Source organism: Schistocerca nitens, chromosome 7, assembly GCF_023898315.1.
Source record: "Schistocerca nitens isolate TAMUIC-IGC-003100 chromosome 7, iqSchNite1.1, whole genome shotgun sequence".
Lineage (NCBI taxonomy): Eukaryota > Metazoa > Arthropoda > Insecta > Orthoptera > Acrididae > Schistocerca > Schistocerca nitens.
In genome coordinates this window covers 117,339,456-117,352,111 of record NC_064620.1, presented here as the reverse complement: position 1 = coordinate 117,352,111, position 12,656 = coordinate 117,339,456, and the positions used below count along the sequence as shown (strand labels likewise).

General features: G+C 41.6%; 1 protein-coding gene across 2 annotated transcripts in view; it reads left to right on the top strand.

Annotated features, from left to right (window-relative positions):
- The window catches only part of LOC126194691 (glycosylphosphatidylinositol anchor attachment 1 protein), an 87,536-nt gene that overhangs the window by 24,846 nt on the left and 50,034 nt on the right, over window positions 1-12,656 (top strand). For both annotated transcript variants that reach the window (XM_049932911.1, XM_049932910.1), the window contains exon 7: window positions 361-441. In XM_049932911.1, coding sequence (XP_049788868.1) covers window positions 361-441 — 81 coding nt within the window. The remainder of the gene's footprint in view (window positions 1-360; window positions 442-12,656) is intronic.

The following is a 12,656-nucleotide window of genomic DNA, read 5'->3' as shown; positions in this document are numbered from 1 at the left end:
AGGTTTTCTTGAGTTTCAAGCAAAATTTAATGCAGACAACATTGCTCCTCCAACTCTGTCATCTCGAAATTCACAAACTGTGTGACAACATTCTACTCAGTACAGCAATGACCGACAACTAACAGAAATAGAACAATTAAACTTTTGGCAGTAACACATTAAACATAGGCTTTGTAAGGATGTCAACTGCATTTTGCTCCAACACACCATTGGTGCAAAATTTACGAATGTTCCGGAATTTTTTGAACAGGCCTTGTACTAGAATGGAAGCAGTGTTTACCGAACTAAATACCCAGAGAAAAGTGAAATATGGAATATTAAATCGGTATTGTTTCCTGACATTCTGTTTTTATGCTTTAGGTTTGGCATTGATGCTGTGACCATTGAAGGATTTCCAAAGACTGATAAAGGGAGTTCATCAGATTTCTACCAGATGGGAAGGTTGGTAAATACATATTATTATGTTCCAGTTAAGAAATGTTAGTCATCATAGAAAATGTTATTTGTCAATTCTGCATTTTATTCGAAGTTTTTTTGTACAAATTAACTTATTTTTCTACTTTTTTATATTTCTCCTAATTTACATGCTCTTTCTTTTGACTGTTGTTATATTCTATGAGAGGAATCTGAAAAGCTAAAAAATATGTCTCCCTACAGGACATTAACTGTCTTCTAATTTTTTTTGGAAAAGGGGCTATGCTTAGGGATGGTTGAGCATATCTGCAAGTAGGAGATACCGATTTGGTCAACATTTGAATTCCAGAAGGGTTTCTCCAATGACCATGACATTAGCATTTCACCATGTGTGCTTTAAAATATCTGAAGAACAAAATTTGACCTACCAAACTTTTTGTAAGCTGTTTAACACATTCGACAGTGTAAATTAAAAGTTTCTACAGTGTTGCACAATTCATCACGTTTGTTTAGGTATTGCAACTGTGTCACAGAAATTAACTGCAGTTAGAGATATAATAAGAGTGAGATTTGTCATCACAGAGAGCTTTACTTACAAATATGAAGAGCCCACATTCACAAATGAGTCAAGAAACATATTGCTTCATGTAACAAGCATCTTGAATCAGTATGATAAAACTAAAATTAGAGAAATTTGTACTCGCACAGAAGAATATGGAAGCTGCCGTTACCCTTGGGTACCATCTGTGAATGGTGTAAGGGGGGGAGAAAATTATACACGTACATTGCACTGACGAGCCAAAACATTGTGACCAACTGGTTGACAGCATGTTGGTCCACCTTTGGAATGTAATACACTAGTGAACTGTTGAAGAATGATCGCATGGACAACGGAATGATGACTTTGCTGTTTAGTCTCCTAACCTCCCTGCCAACCATCTATGTGTTATGGACTCATTAAGTCTTGGGTAGGTTTGTGGAGGTATGTGACAGCAGATATATATGCAGAGGTCACGCAGTTGCCATAAATTACGGGCCAGAGGTTTGGGGGCACAGAACTGGTGTTTGGTAAGGTGACAGTTGTGTTCCGTCGGGTTCAGATCAGTTGATTTTGGTGACTGGGACTCCAGCATGCATTCACTACTGTTGTCCTCAAACCAGCATAGCATGATTCTGGCATTGCGGCAGATAGTTACCCTGCTGAAAGATTCCATTGAGCTCAAAGACATGCACATGGTCCACAATAATGTTCACAGAATCCACAGCTTTCATGGTGCCTTTGATTACTACTGCAAGTTCCATGGAAGCTCAGCTGAATGTCACCCATAGCATAATATGGTCCTCACCGATTTGCATCTGTGGCATGTTGCAAGTTTTGAGCAGTCGCTCACCTAGATGACAGCAAATCCGGACTTGATTAGAGACCTAGTGAAATGTTAAAGACAATTCATCCGACCAGGCCATAAGTTTCCATTGATCCACAGTCCAGTCTCAGCCCACGACAATTGTAATTGATGACATCATTGAGCAAACATGGAAATGTGTAATGGTTATTTGCTGCAGAGACCCATGCTCGACAGCGTGTGCGGAACGGTGAGCTCTGAATGCAGAGTTGTAACAGATCACTGCTTGTCTTATTTTAAAGAGTTAAAGAGTATGGCAAGCCTCTGGCCAACATGTTTTGCGTCAAGGCACAGACGCTCGACACCTCGTAGCATACTCATGGTTTCGCTGTCCATCAGAAACTTTCCACAGATGCTCATGACAGCAGCACTCGAAAACCCGACCAGTTCCACCGTTTCTGAGATACTTGTCCCAGGTGTCAGGACATATCAGTGTACCCTTTGTCAAAGTCACTTATGTCAGTGAATTTCCCCATTTGTTGCCCATATTGTTGCTAAAATGATTCCTCATTAATCTTTGCTGTGCTTACATACTTTCCATGCCAAATGCATACAGGCAGCATTCAATCTCACATTCATAATGGTTTGGCTTGTCATTGTATGTACGCTATGCAACACAATGTACAGTGGTTTGCAGAGTACAGATTTAGACATTGATTCTCTTAGAGGAACTTAAATTGTGCAGTTTTTCAGGATACAGTGATTATGTAATTCACTTCATATGCCATGAAATTATCTTAATGAGTCTTCTTCAAAGTGGGGACAGATTATTATCAATGTTAAACAAGATTTAATATGTGAACCATTCCTTTTTTTGTCATATGTAGATGACTTTCCATTTTGAAGCAGATGATACTAAGTCTGATGTTGCAAGCATCATATGCGGGCTCAGCAGGTATGATACAGCAGAAGGAAACAAGATGAAATATTCAGACATACTGTTGATTAGTTATTGTTTCAGTGGGTAACTTTCACAATACGTAGGGTATTTGACTGTTTCCTGGAAATTGTCTTAAATTATAAAATATATCATTTTATGCTCCTAATAAATTTCAGTATTCTTGTATAAAAACGGAAATGAAATTCAAATAATTTGAAAGCCCACTAAAGTGCTCCATTCACGTCATGTGATACCTGTGATGTCAGCACAACAAAATGACCATCACAAAATCAGCTTTCGGACAACAAGGCCTTTCTCAAAAAAAGACGAAACACACATGCGCACACACACATGTACGACAACAGTCTCTGGCAGATGAAGCCAGCATACGAGCAGCAGCACGTGATGGGAGAGGCAACCGAGTGGAGGTGAGGAGGAGGCTGGGGCAGGGAGGGGGAGGGATAGCAGGGTAGGGGTTGGGGATGGTGAAGTGTTGCTAGTGAGAGCATGCAGGGATGAGGTGGAGAGAGTATGGGGCAGCTAAGTGCAGTCAGAAGGTTAGATGGATGGTGAGGGAGAGGTAGCGGAAAAGTAGAGAAGTAAAAATACTGTGTGCGTTGGTGGAATAGAGGGCTGTGTAGTGCTGGAATGGGAACATGGAAGGGGCTAGATGGCTGAGGACAATGACCAATGAAGGTTGAGGCCAGAAGGGGTAGGGAATGTAGAATATATTGCAGGGAGAGTTCCCACCTTCGCAGTTCAGAAAAGCTGGTATTGGTGGGAAGGATCCAGATGGCACAGGCTGTGAAGCAGTCACTGAAATGAACAGTGTCATGTTGGGTGATGTGCTTAGCAGCAGGGTGGTGCAGTTGTTTCTTGGCCACAGTTTGTCGGTGGCCATTCATGTGGACAGGCAGCTTGTCGATTGTCATACCCATGTAGAATGCAGAGCAGTGGTTGCAGCTTAGTGTGTAGATCACATGACTGGTTTCACAGGTAGCCCTGCCTTTGATGGGATAGGTGATTTTTGTAAGTTGAATGGAGTAGGTGGTGGTGGGAGGACGTGTGGGACAGGTCTTGCATCTAGGTCTATTACAGGGATATGAGTCAAGAGGCAAGAGGTTGGGAGCAGGAATGGATGAGGATGTTGTATAGGTTCAATGGGCGGTGGAATACCACTGTAGGAGGGGTGGAAAGGCCTCTGTCTAACCTCCCGACTGCACCTAGCTGCCCTACCCTCTCTCCACTTTGTCCCTGCATGCTCCCACTAGCAGCACTTCACCATCCCTCACCCCTACCATGCTAGCCCTCCCCCTCACCACCCTTTCCTCCTCCTTACGCCCACTCTGTTGCCTCTCCCATCATCCATCATGCGCTGCTGCTCGTAGTCTGGCTTCAGCTGCCGGAGACTGTAATTGTGTGTACTTGTGTGTGTGTGTGTGTGTGTGTGTGTGTGTGTGTGTGTGTGTGTGTTTTGACAAAGGTCTTGTTGGCCGACAGCACAGTTTGAGACAGTCTTTTTGTTGTGTCTGTCTGTGACTCAGTGTCTGTGCTATATGGTGACTAACTACATCAATGCTAAAGCTGAATAACTTAATTAAAAATGTGTTGTACTGTGAGGTTAACATTAACTTGCCTCCAAGATATGCTCTCCCACTGCTACATTCAGCAAAATTATAACACCTAGTGAAAATTGTCATTTTACTCAACTACACCTCAATTACTTGGTATCTCCGTTGTTAGAATGGTAGACTGTCAGATTTTATAAGACAGTTCCACAGATCGCTGGTTCAAATCTAACCTGAAAGCAAATCTTTTACTTTATTGTAAAACAGCGTGACAGTCCTCTCAAAAGAAAACCAAATCACAATTACAAAACTTCACCACACTGATCAGAAATAGAATATTGTTGTGCTTTCTGTGCTGCCTATATGCACTTACATGTGCAGTCACTGTTCACACACGTCATGTTCTAAAAGATATTTTCTAGTTAACATGACCACATATTTTTTACTTTATTAGGAACAGTGTTTTTATTTTCATACAGTCCAGCTAGGATCGTCATTGTTTAAACTTTTGCAGCTTCATCATCGTACATAAAGATGAAGTAAGTCTGCTTCAGACGCTAACGTTAGTTTACACTCACAAACATCACAGCCCTTACGTTTGTGTCACTGACATGTTGTGCACGGTTTATATCTCTCCGTATAGCCTCATCATCCTACACCTCGTTATACTGTGGACATATGGTGATATCTTCACTACCATCAATGCTTTCCAAAAAAGTGAATTGTTTGTTCAGAAAGTAAATGCTTTTATTCTCTGTTGTCCATTTCTCTGACTAAGACTGATGTGAAGCTATATATAATACATCCCACAGTCAAAGCAACTGCTACACTCTGTTCTTGTTTACACTTTTTTTGTATTTCATGTAAAACATTTTAAAAATATATGACCCTTCCAGGATCCAAACATGCGACCTCTTTATCTCCAGTCAGATGCGCTATCTGTTGCACCACCTTCTACTGCGGAAATCAGCACTAAGTTTCACCAAGAATATTTTTATCGTGCTATGGGACATAGCTCATGACTGATAGGCAACAATGTAGCTACAATATATGGATCCATTTACAAAAGTTCTAAAATTCCATACCTCAGAGCGAGTTTTATGAAGTTGTAGGGAGCAGGGAAAAGAATGTCTGTCGCTGCACATATTGTCGCTCTAAATGGTTGGAGCATGAATGCAAGGCTTCCACTATTGGCATTCACAAAATTCCTTTCTCTTGTTACTTAAAAGTTGAAACTGCATTTTTCATCCCTACGTAGCTAACCTGTTTGCAGAAAAGTATGCAAAAACCTCGTAACTTCAGCTAACGCTCCTTAACACACACATATAACATCATCTTACTCCTAGTCTCTGACAGCACCAGAGATCGGCCAATAACAGAGTATTTTCAATCATGTGACCAGAGTTTGATATTTATTGTTTTTAAGCTTTAATTACATAAAAATAACATATTTTGGGAGAATATTGACCGTACATGCTATTTATTTGTTATAATAAATCAGAATAACAACAATCAATATCATATTTTTAACATAGGAAAACAGCCTATTCCAAAGATCTGGGATTCAGTTGCCAAAGGAGCATTCCTCTTGTAACACAGCACCACCCGGGACTGGAGTAACTGAATTACATTCTGTGCCAGGGTTTCGATTACCTCTCGCCGTGCCTTGAAATAAGAAATGTCCTGCCCACTATCATTCCCACCCCTCCCCCAGTGGTATTCCGCCGTCCACCGAACCTACACAATGTACTCATCCATCCTTACACAACCCTTGCTCCCAGTCTGTTACCTCATGTCTCATACCCCTGTAATAGACCTAGATGCAAGACCTGCCCCATACATCCTCCCACCACCACCTACTCCAGACTGGTCACTAAAAAACATCACCTATTTCATCAAAGGCAGGGTTATCTGTGAAACCAGTTGAAACATTCTTCTTCTGTGTCACAGGGAAACAATAGGAAGGACTGGACTCCTTTTGTTATCACTCGTTTTATTTAACAATCCTATCAACAAATTCCTTTAAAACAACGATATCCTAATCCTGATTACTTTAGGTAATAAGAATAGTCAGTCACAAGAATTTAGTGAATCTGCTACCAATGTCTTTCTATGAAACAAAGTCTATCTGATATATAAGAAAATTTTAAAACCACTGACAATTATGTGCCTGATGGCTTTAATTAAGACACACAATATTTCTGACTAGTCTTTGGACACTGAGAACCGATGTTCTCAAAAACAATTACCTAAATAACATCCTGCCAGAGATGCACCCAATAAATAATAGGATGAAGTTAATACAAAGGCACTTGTTTCACACTCAAGAGTCAATCAATATCACTAAGGCTTACTAAGGTTTCAAATTTCGGCTCCAAGGCCCAGTACCACAGTTAGTGCAAAGTCTTACTAAGAGTAGCACAATTGTATGTTGCTCTTGAGACAAGGTTTAATAAATGTAATAAATACCCAAGTAAATATAATTATCACCAGAATTAATTAGTGAGGAGTGTGTGTGTGTGTGTGTGTGTGTGTGTGTGTGTGTGTGTATGTGTGTGTGTGTTTAATTGTAAGAGTCTTTTTGTTGTGCCTATCTGCGACTCAGCATCTCCGCTATATGGTGCCACTCGAAGGCAGAATGAAAACTTATCTTAACTCCTCTGGCAAAGATAAGGCAACCAAGACTCAGTACGCACCACAAGCAAAGATAAGAGCGCGAAGGCGAGGTCCTTGGAAATACGCTAGCGCGCCAGCATAACGCCATGGCTGACCAATCATGTGGTCTACAAGCTAAGCTGCAACCACTGTGCTGCATTCTGTGTAGGCCTGACAACCAACAAGTTGTCCGCCCGCATGAATGGCCACAGGCAAACTGCAGCCAAGAAACAAGTGGATCACCGTGTTGATGAACATGCTGCCAACCATGATGTCCTTAATTTCAATGACTGCTTCACAACCTTTGCCATATGGATCCAACCCACCAACACCAGCTTTTCTGAACTGTGCTGGTGGGAACTTTCCCTGCAATACATCCTATGATCCTGTAACCCTCCTGGTCTCAACCTTCGTTAGTCACTGTCCTCACCCATCCAGTCCCTTCCTTGTTTCCATTCCAGCACTATACAGGCATCATTCCACCACCACACCCAGTCCTTTTGTTTCTCTCCTTTTTCACTACCTTCCCCGTGGCCCCCCTCTCCCCACCTCTCCCCTGCCATCGTCAAACCTGCAGCACTTCACTGTCTGCCACCCCCATCATACTATCCCTCCTGCTCCCGCCCCAGGCTGCTCTTTACCCCCGCCCAGTCGCCACTTCCATCATGCACTGGTGCTGCTGCTCGCAGTGTGGTTTCAGTTGCCTGAGACTGCAGTCGTGTGTGTGTGTGTGTGTGTGTGTGTGTGTGTGTGTGTGTGTGTGTGTGTGTGTGTAATTGTAAGAGTCTTTTTGTTGTGTCTATCTGCAACTCAGCATCTCCACTATATGGTGAGTAGCAACTTTCCTTCTCATAATATTGATTTTTGCTAAATTCATTTTTAGTGTTCTTAAACAAATTCATGATCAGCATGCTTGCAATGAATTGTATTTAAGTTAGTAAGCTACATAGGGTGCAAGAAGTCTAATGAAATTTGAAGAGGCCATTCATAGTTAAATTAGCGACTCACTGACATAGGTACTGTACTGACCAACTATTAATCACGAACTTGTGTATTGACTGTACTCAGTGATTGTTGAACGAGAACTGCCTGACTGTAAGTTAGTAATTGCCCACTTCGAACACTAGGTGGAAACTGGACATGGCTTTGTGCATGAGTGTGTTTAAAGACCTGTGCAGGATAGAAATTACAAAATGTTAAAATATAACACTGCTACACACTAAACAGATACACTGTTTTCATTGACTGTTGTGTGGATATCCTTAAACTGCTACAAATATTGGTTCTGTTCTATGGAAATTTTGGCACACATGGGGATCTGCAAAAGCCTGCCAAGAATTTTCTGGAAACCTAATTTTCTAATTAAAATGTATCACAACCAAACTTGTGATTATAGGAAGGTTATACATTTTTGGAATCTGAAAATTTAGAGCTACAAGACAATAAAACCAAAATTTTAAAAGGATGCGATTTATAATTCGAACATTCTAGAAATGAATGATTTTGAATTTACTGAGTTTTTAGGAAAGACAAGATGTACATTAGAAAGACAGGGTGAGGGCATTTCAATGAGGTATGTTGATTGTAAAACAAACTGTTATTAAAAGGGTAAAATTTTGAGGTGCACTTGGTTTTAATGGATTAAAAATTTAGAATACTTTTCAAGTAGGATGTTTCTATCTGAAATATTTACACTGCTGTTATGAGCTGACTGTAAATTACTTACTGAATAATAAATATCTGAAAAATACAACTTATGAAAGAACTGTAATGTTTCATTTATTCACAGTTCCATGTTTTATGAATGGAATAAAAGAAGAAAAGTTGAAGTGGGATTATAGCAGTTGGAGGTGTTCCACCTTACAACATTTCACACCATGGTTCAGAACTACATTAAGCCATAGGTCCCCCGTAGCAAGCTGTGCAGGTTGGCTATGAGGTCAGAGAAGGTGAAATAAAACCTTCTCCAGTAAGCACTACAGTGTTGGAAGCAAACTTTGGGTTGAGTACAGCTTTACTTCTAAATAAATTGTCACATGGCTCAGAAAATTGCATAATAGGACCTATCATCATTGATAAAACACGTCATGGGGAAAGAAAATAAGTAAAACTGTATGTTCAAAATATCTTCCTATTTTTATTTATTAGAATAGAAATTGGAAATCACATATTATAGATCTTTGGAAATGGTCGACTCAGCGACGTTTGATATAGATGTAAATCGTTAATTTTTTTTGTATAATTGCATAAATAAGTTTGGTTATTGTGCATACTGCCATTCTGTAATGTTGCAATGCTATATTAGGGATTGCTGTGTGGAGGTAATTAAACACTTATATGGAAAGCATTCATTGCACAGAAACTGGTACCCTAACGTGTGAATCTTATGTACACAACTATTTCAACCCTAACCTTTTTACTTCTCTCCTTTTCTGCTGCTCCCCCTCTCTCCGTGTAACATCCCGCCTGCACCTTGCTGCGCTCTCCTCTCTCCATCTCGTCCCTGCATGCTCAGACTAGCAATACTTTACCACCCCCACCCCCACCCCTACCCTGCTATCCCTTCCCCTCACCGCCCAGCCACCTTGTTACCCCCACCCGGTTACCACTCCCATCATGTGCTGCTGCTCGTAGTCTGGCTTCAGCTGTCAGAGGCTGTGGTCGTGTGGGGGGGGGGGGGGGGGGTTCCCATCAAAGGCCATGTTGGCTTAAAGCTCATTTTGTGACAGTCTTTTAGTTGTACTTATCTGTGACTCAGCATTTCCACTATATGATGAGTAGCAACTATCCTTTTCATAATATAATTTCAACCCTAAGATTGTCCAATTGGAGGTAGCATGCCATTGCCTTCCTCCGGCCTTAGAACTGAAGTGACTTACAGTACCTCTTGTAGTGGTGGAGATACAGTTTAATTTGGACTTTGAAGTGTGGCACAACTCTGCATTTTTCACATTAACAGACATTACCAGGTGTTAAATAAATGATAGGTTACATACAAAAGTCCTAGGATTCCCCGGGGACCGATCCCCATTCCTTTAGCTCCATATAGTATGACACTTAATTATTGAGCCACACTCCTGGAAAGAACCAGTCACAATTTGAAATTGCTAGCAGCATTCAGAAACATGACACTAATAACAAAAATTAGTACCCAGAACTTGACCTTGACGTTACCCTACATAAAAAGGAGAAAAGTATGCTGTAATTAAAATATTCAGCCACCTCACTTATTGCTTTAAAGTACTGAATAACAACAAAAAACTGTTTAAAAAACAAATTGAATCGTTGCTGCTTGACAACTCTTTCTGTTGCATAGACTAATTTATAAACAACATTTATAAAATTTGTGTAGCTACTGATGTGTTCCACATCATAACACATTTTTACAAATATAATCCATGGAACATGCAAGTAATTGGCTAAATGATTGAATAAGTTATAAATGGGATGAATAAGGGCACTTCAGAATAAGATAATCTCTATGGCTGTTAGTGGTGCTCATATTAGGTCAAATACTGCAGTAAAGTAACTGTGGTACATATTCACATCAATTAACATTTCCTGTGAATGGTCTAAGTACTACAGGCATGCTTTATGGATGTGTCTGCTATAAATTGTGTGTTTTTTTTTTAATTGAAAAATGGGGACAGCACAGCCGAGTTCCTGGAGTAAATGCAGAATGATTTTTTTTGCTGGAGATGAACTGTTGTCTGGATATCCTTATACTGCTACAAATATTGGTCATATTCTATGGAAGTTTTGGCACACATTTGCATCTCCAAAAGCCTGCCAAGAATTTTCTGGAAAGTCTAATTTTAATTGAAATATATCATAACCTAACTTGTTATTCTAGAAAAGTTATATGTTTTGTCAGCCATTGCTTCTATAGCCAGCCTTTCATTCTTTCACCTACCCACTCATCACATTTGGTAACTCCCATCATGAAGGAGAGGGAGCCTTTACTTATGTGGAATGAAGTAAATTTAAACGTTAGCTGGTGGAAGCAACAACAGGAGGTCACTTCAGTAAAGCATGTAGGCAAATTACAATACCCACATATAAGGTATCTCAAGTTTATTATCAGCAGAAAGGAACTTCGAACAACAACACAATCAAAGGACAATTATAGTTCACCATTCACACATTCCAAAGAGTACCTATTGCACTTGTGTTGGGAAGATACCTATTCCCACACAGCCCTCCCCCTAAAGTGCGGAGCCCTGGGAACTTAGGGTACTTGAACTTGACAACTCATTAAGTTCTTGTGCAAACCATCTTCAGCTGAGATAAGTGGAGTGGGTGCTGCAGGCTAGGATCTCCCCACCCCCTCCCCATGTTGTTTACCTCTTCGCCTGAAGCTGGAGCTGGAATTACCCACACTGGTCTCAGTCTTTTTGCTGATGCTTTGCTGACTTTCCTGTGCTGCAGAATTACAAGTCTGTGTTTATTTGGTAGGGTCCCATATATGGCAGCTGAAGAGGCATCCTCAGAGAATTGGTGTGCAGCATACCATGTGAACAATCTATTAGTGCCTTATACAAGAAAACGAGGTGTGAACCGTGATGTGCAGGCGGTGCTTGTGGCATCTTTGCACGTGATTCCGAATCCTCTGTGCTAACAAGGGTAAATCCATTTGGTTGGGGTGTAGAGGTGTGAAGCTCTGTTGGGATTCTTAATAGCTCTCCCTTTACCATGTCAGCTACTGAGGCACAGATATCAGTCTTTTAAGCTGTCCATAACTCCAACAGTACAACAGGGAGTGCTTCGGTCCAACTTTATTGGTTGTACACAAGGGCTACTTTCAACATACAATGCCAACCCATTGCTGTCTGAGTGGTAATTAGTTATGTGGTGGTGCTGGAATCTGCACAGTTTGGCCAGCTTGCTGAACATGGTGGATTCGAACTGCCTGCCCTGGTCTGTCTTTAATGTGAAGCGGACAGTAAAGTGCACCAACCAGTGTGTGACAAATGCCTTTGCAACCATCTCAGCTGATATGTCTGGTAGTGGTACAGCATCCGTCCATCTTGTGTATCTATCAATGAAGGTGGAAAGTATCTGTAACCGTCAGAGGGTAACGGGAGACCCATTATATCAAGGTTTGTATGTCCAGATCTTACTGGTAGACCTGAAAAATACCCAACCTCGTTAACAGTGGTGTTCGCCCCTGGGTGTGCCTGATTGGGCACACTGTTGAAAATCCCCCTGCGGGTTCGGGGGTTAGAATAGGCCCGCGGTATTCCTGCCTGTCGTAAGAGGCGACTAAAAGGAATCTCAAATGTTTCGGCCTTCTATGATGGTCCCCTCTCGGGTTTGACCTCCATCCTTCTAAATTATTCCGAAGAGCGAGCCAATTGGGGAAGGGCGCCTTACATGGTGCACTGTATCCGTCGTGCATTGAGACCTTTAGCCGGCTTTTTCGTCGTTGCAATGGTGTCCTGCTCGTTTTCCATCTCTTGGGTGAGGATACGTCCCCGGGTGCGATTACCACGCTGCACTCTGCAGTGTTGCTTTTAACTGCGACGACGACCTTGGACGTTTTTGCACCTAAGATCCAGCACGGTAGCCAGTCCGTTGTGGTGGGGCCGCCATGTACCCTCTTGGTCGTAGCCCCCTGACAACACAGGGATCACTCTACTGATGCCTGCGCCGTTAACTCCCCACGTATGCCAAGGAGTAGATGCCCATCTCCCTGGGGCATCGGGACTCCCGGCAATGGCCGTCCTGCCAGGTGGC